We start from the raw sequence: 19,950 nt of genomic DNA on the forward strand, positions 1-19,950 counted from the left end.
GCTAAGTGCGTTAACCCTTAGGAGATAGCGAGTTTCGTGCCGTTTCACGCAATGGAGGACCTTCAGATTCTAGCTAAAGCCTCCGCAGATCAAGTCGAGAAGGTACGTTGCAAACGCAGTGAGTCGGGGCTCCCATCGGTTCCTCGCAGCTTCTTCACGCCGTTTGCGACTCTCTTTGCGGACGAAAGGGCCCGAGATTCCAAGACTACAACCGAATAGTAAAAATAACCTCGTGGAATGGACTCCTAGCCGCTTGCGAGCAGCTCGTAAAGACGTCGATTTGTCTCAAACCTAAAGAGGCGAGTCTCCACTTCCAAGTCCGCGTACAAAGGGATAAGAGTTGAATCTGTGCAGCTTTCCGAGCACCTGACTATCCTGCCTGACGCTCATCGCGCCGTTGCCAGCAGTTGTCTATTAGCTAGACGCGACGACGTGGTCGGAGCATTGAAAAATGCCGTTGCCGGCATCAGTCAAGCGAGACTCAAAGACTTTGACTGGAACTTAAAGGTAGTCAGTCTTCAGCACCGCGGAGGTTCTTTTTTCCCCAGTGAGACTTTCTCCTGACAGTTGGTATTATCGAGTGACAAGATTGCCTCCGTTCAAGAGCCGCTCGTCGCTGTCGATTTGTCTGTGGAGGACGCGAACGAGGAAACGCGACACGTGTCGGTTGAGATGAGCAAGGAAGAGCTAAAGAGCATGATCACGTCTCTTGAAGCAGCCAACAAGGTAAAAATTTGTTAACAAAAAAAAGCACAGGGTGTAGACAATGTTTGATACCTGGGTTTTCTTAGGTGGTCCAACAACTGAAGGCCTAGTGACTACCCAAGTAGTGTACAGTGCGTTTTTACGTCCTTTATATCTGACTAACCTGATCGCTTCTTGCCTGTTACCAATTGTCTAAAAATCCGAATCCTGTCGCTTTGGCCTGAAAAAAATGAGAATCTTCACCATACACGCGTGTACATCTCTATCTATGCATTCCCTTACGTCAGACTTCTCCGCAGAAGCAGCGCTGCCGTTGCTTTGTTTTGCTACTAGGGGGTCTTGTACCTCCTCCTTTTCCTCCTCCTTCTCTTTCGACTCCATTATTTTCTGCTTCTCGTTATCTTCGTCAACTTCCGGCGGCGACGAAGTGAGCGCCGCCGCCGCTGTCGTCGTCGTCATCGTCGTTTCGTCGTCGGGAATCGTCGCCATTTGAGCCGATCCGCGTCGTTGTCCCGACGCGGCGGCGGCGGCGGCGGCGGCGAGAAGTTCCTCGAGTCGACTCGCGACCGACGCCGATCGCGGTATTTCGTTCGGTTCGCTCGAAACGCCCTTTTCGTCCGACACCGAATCGCGCGATATCTCCGACGCGCGACTCGCTGGCCGATCGTCGCCGCCGCCGTCATCGTTTTTCGTTCGTCGACGCGATCGTCGCGGGCCCTTGTCGCGTTTCGGCTTCGGCGGCGGCGGCGGCGTGCTCTCGAAGCGGCCTCGCTCGCCCAAGTTGGCTAAGGAGAGCGCCGTTTGACTCTAATGAACGTTTGTTTAGACTTCACTACATCTACGCTTTTGGTGCTTCGAAAAAAAAATATACTGTACCTTTGTCTCCCAGCTGAAGTCGCCCGAGAATTCGTCTTTGTACGTGATCGATACCTAGGGGGAGGGGTTCTGTCGACGGCTAGATTTTAGTCTTTCTTGTCTCGCTCACGTCTCCGTCTTTGTAATGGACCACTTCTTCGCCCGATGACAATTTGAGGCGAGGAAATAGCGAAGTCCACTTCCGGCTACCTGATTCGCTCCCTTCGTTGCCCTTTCCCATGAAGTGCTCGTTGAGAAGGGCGTCGCGTTCGACGGGAGACATCGCCGTCCAGCGGTCGCCGTGTTCGGAGGCAATTTGACGCGTTTCCGAGGCGATCTTTCGCGTGAGAGAGAGATTCGACGAACCGAAGTAGTCCATGAAGCGATCGTACGTTGACGAACTCATTCTTCGCTACAATCGAATGGACACAGCCACAGAGATTCCAGGGGGAGACTTTCGCACCAGGTGGGCGGACTATTCTTGTCTAGCACGCTACTCTAGGCGATGGGAAGGGGCAAACGTCTGGCAAGTAGACGTAAGCGAGGTCTCTCTGGGCAAAATCGACGCAAACGACGCGCCAAGCAGTCAGAAGAGCCCAGAACGAGGTGCCACGGCCCTATTCTGTCTGCTTCGTTTCTGATGGATGTGGTAGACCTGTTCATGCAGAGGTGGATGCCGCTGCACCCGTTGATGTATCGGTTGAAGAAAGTGCTTCTGTACGTTGACTACTTGGCTGAAGGATATTGACTGATTTGGCTTGCTGCTCCTTCATAAGGATGATACGGAAAGCGATGAAGAACCGACGGTCTATCAGCGATTGCTAGACTCACTGACCGTTCAGCCAACATTGGAGACGACAAAAGATAAAACGCTGTCAACTTCATCTGAAGAAGTACAGTGCAATGAGAGGTGCTATGACTGGATATAGATTTTCTTACCAGGATGAAGGCGAGGAGGTGGAATTGAACGATGAAAAGAAATCAGATGGCGACAGTGAACCTGAGGAAGTTGCTGAAGATGAAACAAGCAGAGAAACTGACGGTACATACTGTGAGAGCACCACCATGTGATATATGAAGCTAATCTAGCAGGGCTACCGGCCTCTGATCCGTTCTGTCAACATTTTGAAGTAAATTTCTCTGACGAAGACGTCGAAAAACTAAGGACTAAAGGTTCAGGATCAACGAGCCAGAATTCAGTAAGCAGATCCGTCCGACTGGGAAGATTCACCTGATGGGCTTCCGTCATTAGGATCCTATGCTTGGACTGATCTCTTCTGCGTCACCACTAGAGCAGCAAATAATTGATCAAAAATCGACTAAATCCACAATTGATACGGTTAGCAGAGTTACCTTATTAACGTCTTCTTGTGACTTTCAGAGCAGATTCGGACGAGGCTAGTGAACCACTGGAAAACCGTCAACAATCCAGAAACTAAAGATAAAGAAACGAGTACTATAGACAATTTCTGGCAAATACGTAGGTGCAGGCTCTGTGCTTTGCAGAACATGCCTTCTTCACTCCACTTCAGGAGAGCCTCTTTTCACACATCAGCAACTATAGGGTAATATTTTCATCAATTTGAGGCCTGCATACCCATGTACATCAATAGGATCTTCTGTACGTTCAACGTGACTTTGAAAACGGCGAGGAGATTCGACGTCTCTACTGTCTCCACGCACTCAATCACGTTCTGAAGTGAGGACTCTCAGTCGCCAGAGAGCAAAGACCGTTTATAGGATTATTTTTCAGATCCCGGCACAGAGTAATGAAGAACAATTCTCGGCTGAGGCAAGTGCTCGAAAGCGGCGCAGACGCACCGTAAGAAAGTTGAAGCTGACGACATGCGTTGAAAGACAATGATCATTTTTAGGGAGTGTCTTGACCAGGGTATGACGAGGCCCAAAGTTCTCATCTTAGTCCCATTCAGAAACTCCGCTCTGCGCGTCATTGAGACGATGACAAAGCTGTTGATGACAGAGGAAAAAGTAAGTAAACGCTTATGATCCAGTGCAACCTCTTCCGATTCAAAATGGCGCTCTCAGATGACAGTGGGCAACAAGAAACGCTTCAGGGACGAATACGGTGCCGTGCCTGAAGAAGAAGAAGAAGTCGAAAGGGTGGTCAAAAAACCAGGTTACGATTGTATCAGATGACTCGTTTGCACTTACGTCAAACTCTACTGCAGAATCATTTGACTTGACGTTTTCTGGAAATACTGACGATTGCTTTCGACTTGGTATTCAAGTCCAACGCAAATTCGTCAAACTTTACGCTGAATTCTACTCGTCTGATGTTATTATCGCTTCTCCGCTTGGCTTGAGAACAGTTATAGGAGCGCCGGGGTTAGTAGGAACTATTCGTTTGGTATTTTTGGTTCTTGCAGTCTCCGCTCTAGAGACAAGTCAAGAGACTATGATTTTTTATCGTCTATTGAGCTACTTATCCTCGATCAGGCAGATATCTTTCTGATGCAAAACTGGGATCACGTCTTGGTAGAAACGTCGGATTTTTAATTTTACCTTACTACTATTCAACCGTTTAGCTTATATTTCAGCATTTGCACCTAATGCCTAGAAACGCACACGGCTGTGATATCTCTCGTTTGCGCACGTGGCACGTCAATGAATGGCAAGTCATTTCATTGCGCTTGCATTCTAATTCTACGTTCCCTTCTACGGCCTAGGTCTCGGTTCTATCGTCAAACTGTACTTTTCAGCTCTTTTCTATCTCCAGAAATCAACTCGTTGTACAATAAGCACTTTTTGAGTAAGGGTGAAAGGCCAGAGAATGTTTCTGATACATGTCTGAACAGACTACGGTGGCAAACTCAAAATAACGGCTAAAGAAGAACGTGGCTGCATCAGTCGAGTAGCAGTCACTGTACCCCAGGTACGGCACCCAACTGCCTTTTTTAGCTTTCTCACCCTCGCGTAGGTTTTCAAAAGGATACATTGTTCCTCGATTGTTGATATAGCAGACAAGCGATTTGACTACTTTATTACGGAAGTAGGCAGACGCAAAAAAAACAGAATTGCCTTATTTAATTACTTCATACAGGTTTTGCCTGAGTTTAGAGATCCTCACATGAGTCATACGGCAATATTTGTGCCGTCCTATTTTGATTTTGTGCGTCTGAGAAATTACTTCAAGAAAGAAGACATTTCTTTTGCCCAGATATGCGAGTATGTACGTAGAAAATGTTTCGGTCAATTCAATTTGTTCGTTTGCTTAGATATACCTCTAATTCAAACGTATCGAGAGCGCGAACGTACTTCTATCACGGTAATCGTCACTTTTTGCTTTATACCGAGAGATATCACTTCTATCGGAGGTATCCCAATTACGCATTGGTATACAATCTCTCTGACCATTTTTAATTAATTTAGGATTCAAATACGTGGTATGCGGCATATCATTTTCTACGAACTGCCTCACTATCACGAGTTCTACGTTGAACTGATCAATGCCATGGAATCGGGAATCGATCAGGGCGCTAAGGGTGTCAGAATGGGCAGTCGCAAAGTGAACGACGGGTCGTTTCACGCAACGTGTACGGCACTCTATTCCCAATTCGATGCCCATCGCCTCGCTCGCATTGTTGGCACAAGCCGATCGAAGCGAATGCTCAGCGCAAACGAAAATATTCATATGATAGTTACCGGAGACAAAAAAATTCCGCACTAATAAGAAATAAGGGTTTGGGATGCCACTATGACTATTGTGTCGCATATTACAAATAGGAGATACGTGTACTACCATATTGACAGGGTTACTCGCTATTTACACGCTAATAACATATTTAAGGCGCTTTGCTTGCACCGATACCTTTAGAGAAGCTTGATTTGACGTCCGCGCTTAGCTCATCGCTGCCACCAAACTGCCTGATCCACTGAATTGGAGTGCTATCCACCATTTCCTTCATTCTAAGAATGGGCTTTCGACACTTGACCCACGCGCGTCTCAACTTCAGAAGTTGAGGAGCAGTTGCAGACGTGGGTATGTTCCAGTCCGCATGGAAATCTTTTAGATACCTAGCTAAACTGTCGCGGCTGTGATCGGGATTTTCTCGCGATCTCCACGGCATTTTTTGAGTTTCAGCACTAGTACACAGCTGAAAAATTGGTTCCTTTGTCATTGGATTACGAGAGCCGTGAAAAGCTGGTAGTAAGTGCTCTTGGCAACTGTGTTTAATTCCCAGCTCCAAATGTCCTTCTTCCTGATCACACATTGAGTCACAAATTGGACATTGCTTCGAGCAGCCTCTAAGTCCTTTCCAAAAGCTTTCTTTTGATGCAGCTATGTCCCTTCGAAGCATATCTTCCATTATAGACGCGGTGGGTGTCCGATTTAGTCGTTCATCCAGATGGCCTACAAATGACTGAGCAAAGCGAGTGGGGTCTCTAACGCCCACGTCCTGAGGTATGAACTGCAAGACATCCAGAGAAACATTCAACTGAGCTGAAGACACCGATAGCGTCGAGTGGAAGGCGGGGGCATTTCGTCTTCGGCTTCTCGCGAATTCGACCAAGTCCGACGTTTTCATTCCCGGACTAAGACTACTTGTCATTTCTCGAGCATCTCCCCACTCCGACACAATTTTTCTTAGAAATGCCTGTTCTTCTAAAATCCTTTCCTTGACCACGGGAAGCTCTTTGCTTACTACATCCATTTCCAGCCAATTATACCTCTTGTCAAATAGACTTCTAGTAAAAGCCGACGCGTTTTCACAGTAGTCAAGCACTGCAGTCCAGTCTTCTTTCAGAAAGCTCTCTTCAAATGCGATGCGAGCAGCAGTCGGCCAGTCTGGAATCATCTTCCGCAGCCTATTTTCAACCTCAACGACAATCTCAATTATTTCCGTCCGACACCAGTCGATCAGACCGCCAAGAATATCTCGAACCAAATATTTCGCGCACCCCACGTCGTCTCGAGATTCTCTCAGTAGCGCTTTACATCTTTCGCGAATTTTTTCTTTCTTGTTTTTAAGATCGTCCACTTTGCTTTGGACTTCTGCCTTCTGCTTTTCTGCAATAACGCTCACACAGCGAAACATGAGGCAATTGACCATGTCGTTGACAAACGGTGGCATTCGCACCGTCATTTCAAATTTTTCTGTAAGCTGCTCATTCAACCGCAGAATAACGTCTCTGGTCTTTTCTACAGCTTCCTTCACAAATGCATGGTATGTCTGTTCAAGGTCACGGGCTCCTCCTGACGGAAAGTCTTGAAAAAAGGACCAGACACCCTGCTTCAACCAATAAGCCGCCTCCTCCTTTTGACCGTCTTTGAGCTCCTTGTACGCCACATTTCGTGCGATTCCGTGAACGCGATTTTTCATTCTGGCAAAAGCCTTATGGTGAACGTAGTCCTTGTAAAAGTCTACAGTTTGGGATATGATAAGAGACGAAAGTTGAGGAACCCTATGGTTTAGCGCCACTACTGTGTATGCAGGCTCGTTGAGCTGAAAGACAGCCCGAAAAGCGGCATATACCTCTTTACCAATCTCTTCTTCAGTTTTTCTCGTCTGTTTCAGGTCGGAATGCACTTCATTAAAATGCCTCCTCCACATTTCGTCAAATGCTTTCTCTAGCTCATCGGTTGACATAACAGTCGTCATTTTTCGCTCTCTCATTGTTCGGTTTATTCTCTCAACCAAAGACTTTTCAATGCCTTCAGCCTGCATTTGTTCTTTCATGACTCTTTCTCGCGCGTCCCAGTTTCGTACGTACATGGCCGTTATTTCGTCAATGCGAGCATTCAGTCTGTGAGAAAACAGACTTTTCCAAGAAGGGTTATATTGGCCGGCTTTCAGAGCAGCAGAGAAGTGCTTTTGAACTTTCTCTTTGAAATGGTTGGCATTAACATTTAGCTCTGTTTTAAAAATGCTACCGAGGTGTGTCAGTTCGGCCAACCTGCTCGAACTGGACTTGCTAAAATAGGACTGCAGTTGCTTCCGGCATTGATCTGTGTATCCGCCAGGTGCTTCGATGTCGATGTGCTCCTTCACTATTCGATCAAGTACAGACGCGACTTCACGTCTCTGTTCAATTTGTTGCATGTTCTCAAATTGAAGCAAACTTGCACCAAAGTGCCTTATAGTGGTCCACACAGACCGAGCGTGCACAGACCACTGTTGCAACGAGGAGAACTCTTCGACATCGCTAACGTGTTTGACCTTCTCTCTGTGAAGCTCAAAGAGCTTTCTTCGCAGTCGGATGCAGTCGTTCGAGAAGAGAGATGTGGGTAGATTGATTTCTCTTCCATTTCTCGTCTCTGATGCAAAAGCGACTGGAAGCAAAATTAACGAATCAGCGTGAAGATTTAAATAATGATTGACGTCGATACTCAATTTTTCGGCCATGTCACTGAGACCCTGCTGCATTTGTATCAGCTGACCTTGTATGTCCTCTGACGTGCGCTCGAGCTGGTCGCGGAGAACAAAGAGAACGTCAGGTGGAAGTTTGACGACCTCCAAGTTCTTCATTGCAAACACGGCTACTTCGAGTAATTCTTGGAGTTGCTTTGACAGTTCGCCTTTGTGATTTACGATCACGGCGTGAGAGCATGCCATAGCCATCAATGTGATTTTGTTGTCAAAATCTCTTCCTTCTCCTTCAACAGACATCAGGCCCTCGGAGTCCAGAATGAGCAAGTCGAGTTCACTTGTACGCATGTAAGACGCATAGAGTCCTCTGGTGCATCGCCCAGCTCTGGTTACAAACCCGCAGCCAAAGAGATAGTTAAGAAGAGTTGACTTAGCCGAACTTTGCATGCCAATCACCGAAACGACAAAAACTCGGCGGTTGCTTTCTTCTTGAAAAAGGCGCAAAATGGACGATATAAATTTGCTTGCCATATAAAGAGGAGCTCCACGAAGCAGTTGCATAGGATTCCCCTTCATTATCCAGTCTCTGTAAGTCTTAGCTAGTTGTTCCCGAGGCAAATTGCATTCTTTATCAATAAGTCTGATTGTTTGCCGTCGCCGGTGACTCTGATTTAGCTCAACGTCTGCGAGAGATATCAGCTCGCTCCACACGTCGTCAATAGAAACATCAAACGCGTCAAGTTGATTTTCATTCTTTTTGAGTTCGTTCCTAATGTCTTTCAGTGTGACATCATCCTTTTCCTCTTTGCCAGCATGCCGCAGTTCACCGACTCGTCGTTCAAGTCTAACACGTAGGCTCTGCCGTTCAAGCAGCAGAGGCTTGCATTTAGGCATCTTCCATTCTGTTAGAGCCTGTTGAATAATATCGATTGCTTCTAAGTCTCCTTTGCGCACAAACGACGAAAACTCTCTGACAAAAAATGATGTTTTCGACAAAGCCATCAGCTCCTCTATACTTTTCATAGACGTTTCAAGAGCTACCAAATTACCAGCAACAGTTTCGTCATTAATGTCTCGCGTAGCAGCAAGATGCCGCATTTCTTCTTCCTGTTGAGCGTAGTCGGTTTTCAGAGTCAATAGCGGAAACAAAGCAGCACGAAGTTTATTGCCTCCTTTTTTCTGAAGATCTGCGACGCCTCTGTCTAGTGCTTCTTTCACCTGACTTTCAACTTTCATTAGCGCAATTCTACGCTCAGTATACAAAGGCAGACACATGTCTCGCTCAACTCCTACAAAGAGCGGGTTTGTTTTGGCTATTTCATTCATTCGACGAATAATTTCAGTCGTCCGGCAAGACGTAGGCAGACATTCTCCATAGTGACTTCTAATCGTCTGCAAAAAGAACTGTCGTAAATTCTCTAGCTGACTAGTGCGCCTAATGCCTTTCAGTTTGCTCAAGTTGGCAATTTTGACCAATTTTAAGGACAAGCCGTCCGTTTGAGCCAACGCCCCAGCAAGCCAAACGCGCTCAACTGTCTCAAAACGTCTCTTGTCTTTGTCTGTATAGTCTCGCCAAACTAAAACCAAACAGCTGCCCGTCTGCTTTCCAAATTGTTGATTATATTTCACGAAGGAGTCGCAGTATTGTTTCACCTCGTCTTTCGCTTCACCAAAGTCAGTAAAATCGTTCTTCGTAACGTGAAGAACAGTCATTGAAGCGACCGACATCAGCACGCCAATTGCCGTACAGAAGCCGAAGCTTTCAGACGAAAAACGGTGAGCATCGGCAAGCACAATAGAATTCGCAGACGAATCTTGACTCAACACAGAATCAAATAGAAGATCGATAGATAAATTGTGACAGGGGCTGGTCGAATCGACAGATAATCCACTGTTTAGCGACTTTGAGAGTCCTAAAAGCTCTCCCATCAGATCGGACTTGCCTCCGGCAGTTGTTAGGCTAGTTCCACAGGATAACACAAGAGGTCTATTCTCTCCACCAAGCAAGTTTTTGCAGGCGTCCAACGTCATTCTCATTCCAACGAATCCGTTTGGTAGAATTCGTCGATATAAAAACGGCACCGAGCAGCCTATGCTCACCGCAAGTGACGCGAGTCTGTTATGGATCGATGGAGGTGTAATTTCCAAAAGCGAAATAAACATCTCTTTGTGCGTCCATTCAAAGTATTCTTCCGGAAGGCACTCCGTCAATTCATTTATAATGGCGTGTCCAGCTTGAGCCATTGTTTCGGAGTCAGTCAGAGCTCCAAGGGACTGTTGGCGCTTTAGTAGATCAACCATGTAGGGAAGCAGTTCTCTTGCAAGTCCCTTTCCTTTGCACCTGCTGTAGCAATCCAGCAAAACTCGTGCAGTAAAGAAACGACTCTCGACAATTAGCAAATGATCCTCCAACTCCACTCCTTGCTTGTCTCCAATCAGCAGATCAAAGAACTTGACAAGCTCGTCGTCCTCATCAGATGGTGGTATTCCAACTGGGTCATCATTTTCTGAACTTCCTTCTTGAAACGATTGTGATTAATACAACCATTGTCTCATACGCCAATTTTTCTTTACCTGCATCAACAACTGGTCCATCTTCAGACTTCTCTTCAGTTTGAAAGCGATCACCAACTGTGGAAGAAGAGTTAGCAATAGGAAAACAATTACTGAGACCTACTGTGATCAGACTGTGAAGGTACTATGGCTTCCACGTCGTCGACGTCAATTTCGTGATCGGTATTTGCTCTTTCGCGCGTTTCAACGTCGTAACCTATAAAATCAAACTCAATGAGTTGCTACGTCGTAACGGCGTTCTTACTTTCGTAAACTTCGGCATGAAGTGCTGGCTGTTCCTCACGTAGCCGGTCTCGAAAGGTAGCAAATTTGATCGGATCACTTTCTAATTCAGCGAGAGCAACGGAAGCGACATCCTTGTACTCGTCGCTAAGCGGCTGCGAGTCCTCAAGAACTTTCTGAACGCTCTGGGAGGTGGAAAGTGACAGTAAATTCTCGGCAGCCCATTTCAAGACTTCAGGGCTAAGGCTTTCCAACAGGCGAGTCTGCAATAACAGCGTCAACATGACGTTGACGTATCGGAGGCGAAAGCGCGTGACACTGTGCACGAGATCCTCTTTTTATATCACGTGAGCTGGCATAAATCTTGCAGAAAGTTTCCCGATAATGAACCTCTTGACTACGCCAAAAAATAATTGCAAAACAGGTATCTCGGATACGCAGCACCTTCTTCCCAGTTTCAACCATTCATCCAAAGAACTCCAGTTTCACTTTGTCTACTGAGAACGAGAAACCAGGCACGGACACGGAGATGTAGTCAGTCTAGCAGCAAAGAGGCTGTTTACTTTACTCTATCGTCATCATCCTCATCTGATCATCATCCCTCCATCTTTAGTAGGCTGTACTGTAGTCGTCAACGTTCAGTTGCGTCCGAGCAGTAGCAGTCTCTACTGTATATCCCTGAGTCTACTCACTGTGAGCATGCGCTAGCCCAACAGGATATTGGATGCAATACGATGCCATAACTGGATGCAATACAATAACAATACTGTACAGTGAAGATATTACCACCAACTCGCTAACCTATCAAAAAAAGTATCATATCCTAGCTGCTAATAATCACATATCCATAACATAAGTTCAACGTCTAACAGAAGCGGTTTTCCTACATTGAGTATACGAATTGTACTGAAACTAAAAGTTATTATTTGCTGTCGCCTGCTTTTAGTTCGTCATTCCCACCACCAAACACTCTGCTCCATTCTTTCGGAGTGCTATCAACCACGTGTTTCATTTGTAGAATAGGCTTTCGACACTTAATCCACGCTCGCCTTAGCGTCAAAAGGTGGGAGGTATAGGCAGGTATAATGTCCCAGTTCCTAGTGTTCAAAAATCGAGCTGCTCTAGTAGGACCAGCATCGGAAGTTTCTACCGGCATATTCTGTTCTTTGACAGTGGAACAGAACAAAAAGATTGGCTCTTTAGTAGTCGGATTACGAGATCCGTGAAAAGCTGGTAGAAAATGAATTTGACAGCTGTGTTTAATGCCATGCTGTAAATGCGCTTTGTCTTGATGATCGCACGGAGCACTGCAAAGAGGGCATTGTTCTGAACAGCCTTCGAGGTCTTCCCAGAATTTCTCTTTCACAGCTGAAAGTTCTTTTTCAAACAAATCGTCAAAAGTATGTGTAATAGGTGCCCGTAAAATGCGTTCGTCAATATGACTTTGAAACAAGACGGAAAAGCGACCAGGATCTCTAACGCGTAAGTGGCTAGGAACGTAACCTAGTATATCCACAGTTTCCTCTGATGAACGTCGTCGCTGGCTTCCAAATTCAATTAGGTGAGACGTTTCTAGACTCTGGTCTTTGTTAGCTTGACCCCAGTCAAGGATGGTGTCTGTCAAGAACGCCACTTCGTTTGTAATGTTTTTCTGAGCCACTGACAATACTTGAATTCGTGCTTCCTCTTCCAAGAATCTGAACGTTTTATCAACCCGGTCTCTGATAAAAGCTAATGCGTTTTCGCAAAAGGTGAGTACAGACCGCCAATTTCCTTCGATGAAACTCTCTTTGAATGCAGCGCTTACAGCAGCAGACCAGTTTGGCAGTATTTTTCGTATATCGCTCTCCACATTGGTGACAATATTAATTACTATCGTCTTGCAGAAATCAATTAGACCACCCAGAACATCACGAATCATTTCTTTTGCAGTATGCATATCTTCTCGATATCTGCTCAGCAACGTAAGACCTCTTTGGCGCATCATTTTTCTACGGCCATCTACTTTGATTTCTTCTGTCTGGCTCTGCGAGAACATGCTCACAGTCTCAAAGACAAGACAATTAAACATGATATTGACAAATTGAGGCATTTCAGTTGTCATTCCGAAGTTCTCTTCGAGCTGCTCATCTAAGCGTTGTATAAAATCGCTTGTCCTTGCAATCTCTTTTTCTAAAAACCCCCGAACAAGTTCCAGCCTGAAGTCTTCTCTTTCCTCCGCTCGACACTCGTTAAAAAAAGCGCAGACCTTTTCTTTCAGCCAAGCAGCTGCTTTTCTTTTCCGATGATCTTCATCACCTCTTTCAAGCGGATTTCCTGATCGCGCTGTCTTATTGCAAAGAAACCCTTCAAAACAATCTGCAGTCTGAGACGTAGCAAGAGGTAGCAAAGGCAGTTCGTGAATTGGCATCAGAAATTTGTATACGAATTCGTTTATATTCTTTAAACGATGATCAGATATAGCTGAAAGAACTTCCCGGCAAATATCATTGCGAGAGTTGCCGCAAGAATCCTCTTTCATCTCATCTACGTGCTGCCATGCTTGACTAAACTCCGCATCAAATTCTCTTCTTGACATGCCACCATTCATGCTTTGCGCTCTGTCAATCCTTTGAACCAACAAAGCTTCGATTTCCTCTTCTTTCACCTCCATTTCTCGTCGTTTCCAGGCTTGTTTATAACGATGTGTTATTTCATTAATGCGAGAAGTTAGCCTGTGCAAATACTGGTCACAGACGTGCTGTTTACCTTTCAACGCAGAAAAAAGGCTGCTTTGAGCCTTTTCCTCAATAATTTTTTTTCGTGCCTCTAGCTCCGTCGTAAACACATCACTCGCAGCTTTGAGCTCTTCAAACTTTTCTTCAAATAGTTTCTCTCGTCCCTTTAGGTCGGTCACAAACGTAGCACTCGCGGCTTTGAGATCCGATGTGATTGCAACCGCCTTTTTAAAGTAGGCCTGCAACTGCTTCCCACATTCGTCAATGTAACCGCGAGGAGCTTCAATGTGTGTAGCTACAACACGAGCAAAAACCGACTCGGCTTCAGCCCTCTCTTCAATTTGCTGCATATTTTCAAAGTACAATAAATTGACGCCAAACTGTCTTATTGTTGTCCACACAGACCGAGCGTGCACCGACCATTGCGGCAGAGAGGAAAACTCTTTGACTGAAAGTTGTTTCAATTTCTTTCCGTAAAGATCTAAAATATTTTTTCGCAACACGGCGCACTCGTTTGAAAAAAGAGACGACGGTAAAATAACATCCTTTCCGTTTCTTTGTTCAGACGCAAAAGCAACCGGGAGCAGAGTTAAAGAACCAGCGTGCAGATTTAGATACCGATTGACGTCAAGTTTCAATTTTTTAGCCATTTTACCGATGTTTGTCTGCATTTCTATTAGTTGGCCTTGTAGGCTTGCAGCCCCTGACGAGCCACGATCAAGCTGATCGCGAAGAACAAAGAGAACGTCAGGTCGAACTTTGATGACCTCCATACGGTTCATTGCAAAAACGGCAACTTCGAGCAATTCTTGAAGTTGTCTAGCCAGGTCCCCTTTGTGATTTATAATCACAGCGTGAGAACAGGCCATCACCATTAGCGTCATTTTGTTGTCAAAATCTCGTCCTGCTCCCTCAATACCCATCAGACCTTCGGAATCCAAAATAAGCAAATCAAGTTCATTTGTACGCTTGTAAGACGCATAAAGTCCTCTGGTGCATCGGCCAGCTCTGGTTTCAAACTCACAGCCAAACAGATAATTGAGAAGAGTCGATTTTGCCGAGCTTTGCATTCCTATCACCGAAATGACAAAAACACGACGATCGCTGTCTTCTTGAAAAAGATGCAGAACTGACGATATAAACTCGCTTGCCATATAAAGGGGAGACCCACGCAGCAGTTGCATAGGGTTACCCTGCATTATCCAGTCTCTGTACGTCTGAGCTAGTCGCTCTCGAGACAAATGACATTCTTGCTCAAGACGTTGAACCGTTCGGTGGCGACCCTGTTCAATGCCAGCAAGACATATTAACTCGGCCCACACATCATCTATGGAGACGTTAAATGCATCAATGGTTTCTTTAATCTCTGCAAGTTCGTCCCTAATTGCTTTCACGTCGTCATCACTGTTTTCTTCTTCGCCGGCAAGTCGGAGTTCAACACTTCTTTTATCAAGTCTACCGCGTAAACGCCTTTGTTCATTCAGCAGTTGGCTGCACTCAGACATCTTCCACTTTTCTAACGTCTGCTGAACAACAGCGATTGCTTCTAAATCTCCCTTCAGCACAAGCGACGCAAAATCTTTAACAAAAGATGACGTTCCTTTTGAAGCCATGTGTTCCTCTTTATCCTTCATTAGCTTTTCAAGGTCGGACAGTTGAACAGAAACCTCTTCATTGTTGACATCCCCCGTAGCAGCAAGATATAAAAGTTTCTCTTCTAACTGAGCGTGCTCAGCTTTCAGAGTGAGAACGGGGAACAATGAGTCACTAAGTTTGCCGTGACCTGAGCGACGAACAGCTGGAGCGTTCGCGTCTAGGGACCTTCTCACGTCGCTTTCAAGTTTAATCAGCGTCTTTCTATGATCAGTGTACAAAGGAAGACAGGTGTCTTTCTGAGATCCTCTGAAAAGCGGATTTCTCTTTTCTACTGCATCTAGTCGACGAACCATTTCCTCCGTTTGGCAGAGGGTGGGCAAAATATTTTTGTAGTGACTAGTCATCGTTTCAAAAAGAAAGTTGTTCAGTTTTTTCAACGAATTTTGGCGACGAATTTGATTGAGACTGCTCAGATTCGCAATCTTGGCCAATTTCAAAGACACGTTGTCTTGTTTTTTACTTTCCAGCCAAACTGTTACGGCTTCAAATCGTTTTTCATCTTTATCCTCATAGTCACGCCAAACTAAAATTAGGCAACTGCCCGTCGCTTTACCGAATCGGTCATTGTTTTTAATAAAACAATCGCAGTAATTCTTCATGTCATCATTGGCTTCGCCTAATTCCGTGAAATCGTTCTTCGAAACGTGAATGACAGTCGCTGCAGCGACAGACATCAGCACGCCAAGCACGGTGGTGAAGCCAAAACTTTCCGACGAAAAGCCGTGAGCATCTGCTAGCACAACAGACGACGCACCACTAGCTAGTGAAGCATTAAAAAGAAGGTCAACAGACAAATTGTGACACGGGCTGCTTGAATTAAGAGATAGTCCTCTAGCTCGTGACTGTGATGAAGCGCCTAGTCCGAAAAGTTCCCCTATCAGATCCGTCTTGCCTCTGTTAACTGTTGAAGTCGTTCCGCACGACAGCACAAGAGGATTGCTCTTGGCACCAAGCACTTTTCTGCAGCCATCCAGCAATAGCCTCATTGCAACGTTCCCATTCGGTTGAATCCGCCGATAGATAAAAGGTACACAGCAGCCAATGCTAGCTGCTAGTGACATAAGCCTGGAGTGCAATGAGGGAGGAGTTATTTCCAAAAGAGCAATGAACATGTCCTTGTGTGACCATTCAAAATATTTAGGCGGAAGGCACGCTAAAAGTTTTTCGCTTGCTTCAGCCATCGCTTCAGAGTCTGTCAACGCTGCAAGTGATTGTTGGCGCTTTAACAGATCAACCATGAATGAAAGCAACTCTCTTGCAAGTCCTTTTCCTCTGCATCTGCCGTAGCAATCAAGAAGAACTTCAGCGGTATAGGAGCGACTCTCGACGATCAACAAATGATCGTCCAACTCCACATCTTTCTTGTCTCCAATCATCACGTCAAAAAACTGAACAAGCGATTTGTCCTCATCTGTTGGCGGTATTCCAGCACCTATTACGCAATTACTTATTAGATAGCACACTAAAAACCCCAGCGGATCTGAACTGTGAGGAGCTTCAGCACGACACAGCACTGTCACTTATTTCACTGTCACCGGCTACAAACAGTATTGTAGCTAGGAACAGTGCGACGCAATCTTAGCTGCTTTACTTGATTATTTGGCACGTGGGATCACTTGCTTAGTAAGAAGGGTACCCCGCATTCTTTCAAACGCCCCTTTTGTACTCGTTCTTACTTCCGAAAAATTTATCGTAAAGTTCTGGCTGTTCCTCTTGCAGCCGGCCTCGAAAGGCGGCATCGTCTTCTAGTTCCCTCAGAGCGTTGAATACGACATTCTTGCAATCGTCTTCGAGAGCTTTCTTGACCATGTCGGAGAGAGGAGACTCCAGCAATTCGTTTGCTGTCCATTTTAGAACGTCGGAGCAAAGACCTTCCACTAGAAACGACAAGTCTGAGTGACTCTTATCTGCACGGCCTTGGCGCATACCTAGAAGATTCTCAATATCTCCGCGGTAGCCGACGCCGTCACTTGTTTCCTTGTCAAAGTCTATAATAACAATTTCAAAAACACGCCAAGTTAGTAGTTTTGAAAATGCACGTGAGATCACTTGCATAAATATGCAGTATCAGTTAGTAGGAGGAACTCTGTAGTGTTTACTACGCGGTAAAAGTGCCATAAGCCTCTCCAAGACGCTTGATACTTATTTAATTAACTCCCAATCATTCAAAGAGAACGCTTTGCGTCTCGCCGTATTTAAAACGCACGCAGAGATTGTACATCGTGATACACAAAAAAGAGGCGTTGATAGACTCTCTTTGTTCTTACTTATTCTGGCGTGTAGTTCTGGCTGTTTCTCTTGCAGCCGTCTTTGAAACTTAGTAAATTTATCTGCATCGCCTTTTAAATCCGTTAGAACGTTGGACACCACATCCTTGTATGCGTGAAGGTCAGCAAGAACTCGCTGTACTTTCTCGGACAGAGAAGACGACAGACGGCATTTGTCCGCAATCCAGTGTATAATTTCTGAGCGAACGCTTTCTCGAGACATGTTGAATTTCTACAGCGTGACTGTTAGCAGCGCGTGATTCTCTCTGTACATATATGGTTCTGGAAACGCGTGAGCACGTGAGACATGCAAAACGATTTCCTCTATACCGTCAAATGCTCTTGAATAAATTGGACAACCAATTTATGAGATGCAGCGGCGGCATTTGCAAAAAACCCTAAAGAAGCAAATTACGGGCAAAGCGACTAAACCATATCTGAAGCTTATTATTACTTAGGTAGCCAAAGTATCCATGAGGTAATCCTTTTTCCACAACGCATTGAACCGATGTTCCGGCCTCTGCCAGTTTTTTCCCATACTCTTATAGCAGAACAAAGACAATCTATGACCAGTTACAGCACTGAAGATCAGTTGCATACCAACTGATTCGTCAACCAGTGGATCACAGTCACCACTGATAATGAGACACGGAGGAAGACCAGAGAGATTCTTGCCAAGAAGAGGAGATGCGCGTGGATTCTCTTTGTCATCTTCAGATGTTAGGTAATGTAGCAAAAACCTAGCACCGAGTCTTCATACTTCAAACGACAATCACTCACTCACTCTTACCACTCAATCTTTGCTCGCGTAAGAGAAAAGCCATCAGCAAATTTTGTATGCGAAGGAAACTTGGCACGCAAATCAGTGGCAGGATATATCAAAACCTAGGCATAATGAAATCCTCAGATTTGCATACTCATAATAAATGTCAGCTACATTAGTCTTGAGAGAGTGGCGCAATTATTTAAATTATTAATTTATATCACGCAGTTATAATCAACCTTACTTGAAACTTCAACTCGTCGATTCCCTTCCTTTTCAACTCCTGAGCGGTAACGGCAGCAAGATTGCCACCAGCACTATCCCCACCCACTCCAATAGTTTGAATATCAGCAGGCAGGCCAATCGATGCCCTATTCTCTGACGAATGCAGCAACCACTCTGTGCAGCCAACACTGTCGTCAACAGCGGCCGGAAACTTGTGCTCGGGTGCGAGATGATAATCGACGGACACAATGGAAAATTTGCCCTCGTTGGCCATGTGGGCGCAGACGACTGTGTAGTTAGGTGAAAAAGCAGAGTGAAGCACCCATCCGCCGCCGTGAAAGTAAACAAGTAGAGCCCGGGTGCTGTTGTCACGCGGAACGAACGTTCGTACTCGTACGGAAGAGCCCCCTTCGAGAAACAGCTAATAGACAGTAATATCGGCTGCAGTCTTAGCAGAACCTTGTACAGGTACGACTGAATCTTGGATCGACACTCCTTCGGGAACCTTTCGATCTCCTACAACCCACGAATCGAACGCGTTCGACTGTTCTCGCGCCTCTGGTGGCGTTAGCTCGGTTATAGGCCGAGCTTTCGATTTATTGATATAATCGAGAAAGGATATCGATTCGTTGGTCAGATAGATCGACATCTTATTGGTCCAAAACGAAGCTGCTAGCCTCACGTGATCACTGAATTCGAGTGCACGTGCATGACTTTCGTTCATCGACTACACTATTAGACGTCATAAAAGTCTAAATGAATTCCCGACTCGAATTCATCCTTCGCAAGCAATAGAATGAGCTTCTGAACAGAGTCTTCTAAAGGAACGTACTTCTGTTCCTTTTTCATATCTCCGAACAGCTTTCGAGTGCGATCGCTTTGCGATTCATCTGCCGCTCTCTGAGTCATCTCAGTATCCATAGGACCCGGTGCCCAGTTCAAAACTCTCACATCCGAAGTCTCCTTGGCAAGAACTCGAGAGGCCATGTCGCGAGCTGCCTTGCCAGCGCAATACAAGCCAAAACTCTCGAACGGCTCAATTGCGCAGAGCGACGAAATATTGACGACGTACTTTCCTCGAGCCGATTGAAAGTGTTTCAGAAATTGCGACGTCAGAACAATAGGAGCGGCAACGTTGAGACTAAAATATTCTGACACGCAACCGAAGTCGGTCTGCTGCGAAAGAGAAACCGAAACGTTTCCCAATGAGCCTGCATTGTTGATTAGAAGAGCTTGGTCAAAGGACGATGATACGGAGTCGAACAATTTTTCGATGAAGCTAGCACTGATTTCCTTAAAGTCTCCCGCAACGACAGTGACATCTACGTCCGGAGCAAGTTCGTGTATGAGCTGCTTCGTCTTTGCCAGTCCTTCCGCTGAGCGAGCCGTCAGGACGAACTTAGCAGACGACGGAGACGCGCGGGAGAACTCTTGAGCGAACAGACATGCCAGACATTGACCGTAGCCGCGACTAGCTCCTGTAATAAAGACGATAGAAGAGGACGAAAAGGAAAAAGGCATGGCGTCAGGTTGTTTGTGTCACGTGCCTACGGCCATACGGGACGCGAGGCTTCGCGAAGGTTCGGTCCCATTCGAGCACTCTCTGAACCTAGAATCGCCTAGAAGAATGGCAGGAT

The 19,950-nt window shown here is 45.7% G+C and overlaps 7 protein-coding genes across 12 annotated transcripts; 2 read left to right on the forward strand and 5 right to left on the reverse strand.

Moving 5' to 3' along the window:
* The first annotated feature begins 13 nt into the window (after window positions 1–13).
* Window positions 14–943, forward strand: LOC136188770 (COMM domain-containing protein 8-like). The gene is made up of 5 exons (XM_065976564.1): window positions 14–102; window positions 150–299; window positions 355–507; window positions 568–726; window positions 792–943. Exons 1-5 carry the CDS (start codon window positions 52–54, stop codon window positions 813–815), a joined length of 537 nt encoding a protein of 178 aa, XP_065832636.1. The 5' UTR covers window positions 14–51; the 3' UTR covers window positions 816–943.
* On the reverse strand, window positions 689–2,046 carry LOC136188767 (uncharacterized protein C1orf198 homolog). 2 transcript variants are annotated; one of them, XM_065976561.1, is made up of 5 exons: window positions 1,691–2,046; window positions 1,582–1,635; window positions 988–1,512; window positions 869–925; window positions 689–818 (listed from the first exon to the last, which is right to left on the reverse strand). In XM_065976561.1, exons 1-4 carry the CDS (start codon window positions 1,964–1,966, stop codon window positions 887–889), a joined length of 894 nt encoding a protein of 297 aa, XP_065832633.1. In that variant the 5' UTR covers window positions 1,967–2,046; the 3' UTR covers window positions 689–818; window positions 869–886. The 2 variants fall into 2 exon arrangements, with proteins under 2 accessions (XP_065832633.1, XP_065832632.1); XM_065976560.1 differs by having other exon boundaries at window positions 689–925.
* Window positions 2,024–5,324, forward strand: LOC136188762 (U3 small nucleolar RNA-associated protein 25 homolog). The gene is made up of 21 exons (XM_065976553.1): window positions 2,024–2,166; window positions 2,214–2,277; window positions 2,337–2,453; window positions 2,503–2,602; window positions 2,650–2,759; window positions 2,813–2,899; window positions 2,947–3,013; window positions 3,067–3,125; window positions 3,174–3,259; window positions 3,314–3,382; window positions 3,435–3,549; window positions 3,607–3,697; window positions 3,750–3,906; window positions 3,960–4,056; window positions 4,107–4,192; window positions 4,248–4,330; window positions 4,377–4,453; window positions 4,499–4,570; window positions 4,622–4,746; window positions 4,797–4,895; window positions 4,951–5,324. Exons 1-21 carry the CDS (start codon window positions 2,066–2,068, stop codon window positions 5,246–5,248), a joined length of 2,160 nt encoding a protein of 719 aa, XP_065832625.1. The 5' UTR covers window positions 2,024–2,065; the 3' UTR covers window positions 5,249–5,324.
* Window positions 5,189–11,367, reverse strand: LOC136188760 (uncharacterized). 5 transcript variants are annotated; one of them, XM_065976550.1, is made up of 6 exons: window positions 11,254–11,367; window positions 11,130–11,182; window positions 10,708–11,082; window positions 10,567–10,659; window positions 10,464–10,520; window positions 5,189–10,408 (listed from the first exon to the last, which is right to left on the reverse strand). In XM_065976550.1, exons 3-6 carry the CDS (start codon window positions 10,967–10,969, stop codon window positions 5,364–5,366), a joined length of 5,457 nt encoding a protein of 1,818 aa, XP_065832622.1. In that variant the 5' UTR covers window positions 10,970–11,082; window positions 11,130–11,182; window positions 11,254–11,367; the 3' UTR covers window positions 5,189–5,363. The 5 variants fall into 5 exon arrangements, with proteins under 5 accessions (XP_065832622.1, XP_065832621.1, XP_065832620.1 ...); XM_065976549.1 differs by having other exon boundaries at window positions 11,249–11,367; XM_065976548.1 differs by having other exon boundaries at window positions 10,708–11,182.
* Window positions 11,368–11,439: 72 nt separating this feature from the next.
* Window positions 11,440–17,716, reverse strand: LOC136188761 (uncharacterized). Its single transcript, XM_065976552.1, has 5 exons — window positions 17,656–17,716; window positions 17,326–17,591; window positions 16,987–17,046; window positions 16,735–16,935; window positions 11,440–16,490 (listed from the first exon to the last, which is right to left on the reverse strand). Exons 2-5 carry the CDS (start codon window positions 17,546–17,548, stop codon window positions 11,608–11,610), a joined length of 5,367 nt encoding a protein of 1,788 aa, XP_065832624.1. The 5' UTR covers window positions 17,549–17,591; window positions 17,656–17,716; the 3' UTR covers window positions 11,440–11,607.
* LOC136188766 (ethyl acetate hydrolase-like) lies at window positions 17,545–19,037 on the reverse strand. The gene is made up of 6 exons (XM_065976559.1): window positions 18,773–19,037; window positions 18,333–18,721; window positions 18,116–18,210; window positions 17,926–18,065; window positions 17,780–17,866; window positions 17,545–17,723 (listed from the first exon to the last, which is right to left on the reverse strand). The coding sequence occupies exons 1-6, from the start codon at window positions 19,035–19,037 to the stop codon at window positions 17,650–17,652; spliced, it is 1,050 nt and encodes a 349-aa protein (XP_065832631.1). The 3' UTR covers window positions 17,545–17,649.
* LOC136188769 (sepiapterin reductase-like) lies at window positions 18,876–19,903 on the reverse strand. The gene has a single exon (XM_065976563.1). The coding sequence runs from the start codon at window positions 19,832–19,834 to the stop codon at window positions 19,049–19,051; it is 786 nt and encodes a 261-aa protein (XP_065832635.1). The 5' UTR covers window positions 19,835–19,903; the 3' UTR covers window positions 18,876–19,048.
* Window positions 19,904–19,950: the final 47 nt, after the last annotated feature.

Source organism: Oscarella lobularis, chromosome 7 (assembly GCF_947507565.1).
Source record: "Oscarella lobularis chromosome 7, ooOscLobu1.1, whole genome shotgun sequence".
In the NCBI taxonomy this organism is placed as follows: domain Eukaryota; kingdom Metazoa; phylum Porifera; class Homoscleromorpha; order Homosclerophorida; family Oscarellidae; genus Oscarella; species Oscarella lobularis.

Coding starts and splice junctions, on each gene's coding strand:
- LOC136188770 (XM_065976564.1), top strand. CDS start 52: ATGGAGGACCTTCAGATTCTAGCTAAAGCCTCCGCAGATCAAGTCGAG. Junction 300..354: donor TTTGTCTCAAACCTAAAGAG/GCGAGTCTCCAC, acceptor GAATCTGTGCAG/CTTTCCGAGCACCTGACTAT. Junction 508..567: donor ACTTTGACTGGAACTTAAAG/GTAGTCAGTCTT, acceptor TTCTCCTGACAG/TTGGTATTATCGAGTGACAA.
- LOC136188767 (XM_065976561.1), bottom strand. CDS start 1,966: ATGAGTTCGTCAACGTACGATCGCTTCATGGACTACTTCGGTTCGTCG. Junction 1,636..1,690: donor TCCATTACAAAGACGGAGAC/GTGAGCGAGACA, acceptor CCCTCCCCCTAG/GTATCGATCACGTACAAAGA. Junction 1,513..1,581: donor ACTTCAGCTGGGAGACAAAG/GTACAGTATATT, acceptor AACGTTCATTAG/AGTCAAACGGCGCTCTCCTT.
- LOC136188762 (XM_065976553.1), top strand. CDS start 2,066: ATGGGAAGGGGCAAACGTCTGGCAAGTAGACGTAAGCGAGGTCTCTCT. Junction 3,383..3,434: donor GAAAGCGGCGCAGACGCACC/GTAAGAAAGTTG, acceptor GATCATTTTTAG/GGAGTGTCTTGACCAGGGTA. Junction 3,698..3,749: donor AAGGGTGGTCAAAAAACCAG/GTTACGATTGTA, acceptor ACTCTACTGCAG/AATCATTTGACTTGACGTTT.
- LOC136188760 (XM_065976550.1), bottom strand. CDS start 10,969: ATGTTGACGCTGTTATTGCAGACTCGCCTGTTGGAAAGCCTTAGCCCT. Junction 10,660..10,707: donor TCATGCCGAAGTTTACGAAA/GTAAGAACGCCG, acceptor TTGATTTTATAG/GTTACGACGTTGAAACGCGC. Junction 10,409..10,463: donor TGGACCAGTTGTTGATGCAG/GTAAAGAAAAAT, acceptor AATCGTTTCAAG/AAGGAAGTTCAGAAAATGAT.
- LOC136188761 (XM_065976552.1), bottom strand. CDS start 17,548: ATGTCTCGAGAAAGCGTTCGCTCAGAAATTATACACTGGATTGCGGAC. Junction 17,047..17,325: donor AGAACTACACGCCAGAATAA/GTAAGAACAAAG, acceptor TTGTTATTATAG/ACTTTGACAAGGAAACAAGT. Junction 16,936..16,986: donor AGATATTGAGAATCTTCTAG/GTATGCGCCAAG, acceptor TGTCGTTTCTAG/TGGAAGGTCTTTGCTCCGAC.
- LOC136188766 (XM_065976559.1), bottom strand. CDS start 19,037: ATGAACGAAAGTCATGCACGTGCACTCGAATTCAGTGATCACGTGAGG. Junction 18,211..18,332: donor TCGACGAGTTGAAGTTTCAA/GTAAGGTTGATT, acceptor CATTATGCCTAG/GTTTTGATATATCCTGCCAC. Junction 17,867..17,925: donor ACTGGTTGACGAATCAGTTG/GTATGCAACTGA, acceptor TTCTGCTATAAG/AGTATGGGAAAAAACTGGCA.
- LOC136188769 (XM_065976563.1), bottom strand. CDS start 19,834: ATGCCTTTTTCCTTTTCGTCCTCTTCTATCGTCTTTATTACAGGAGCT.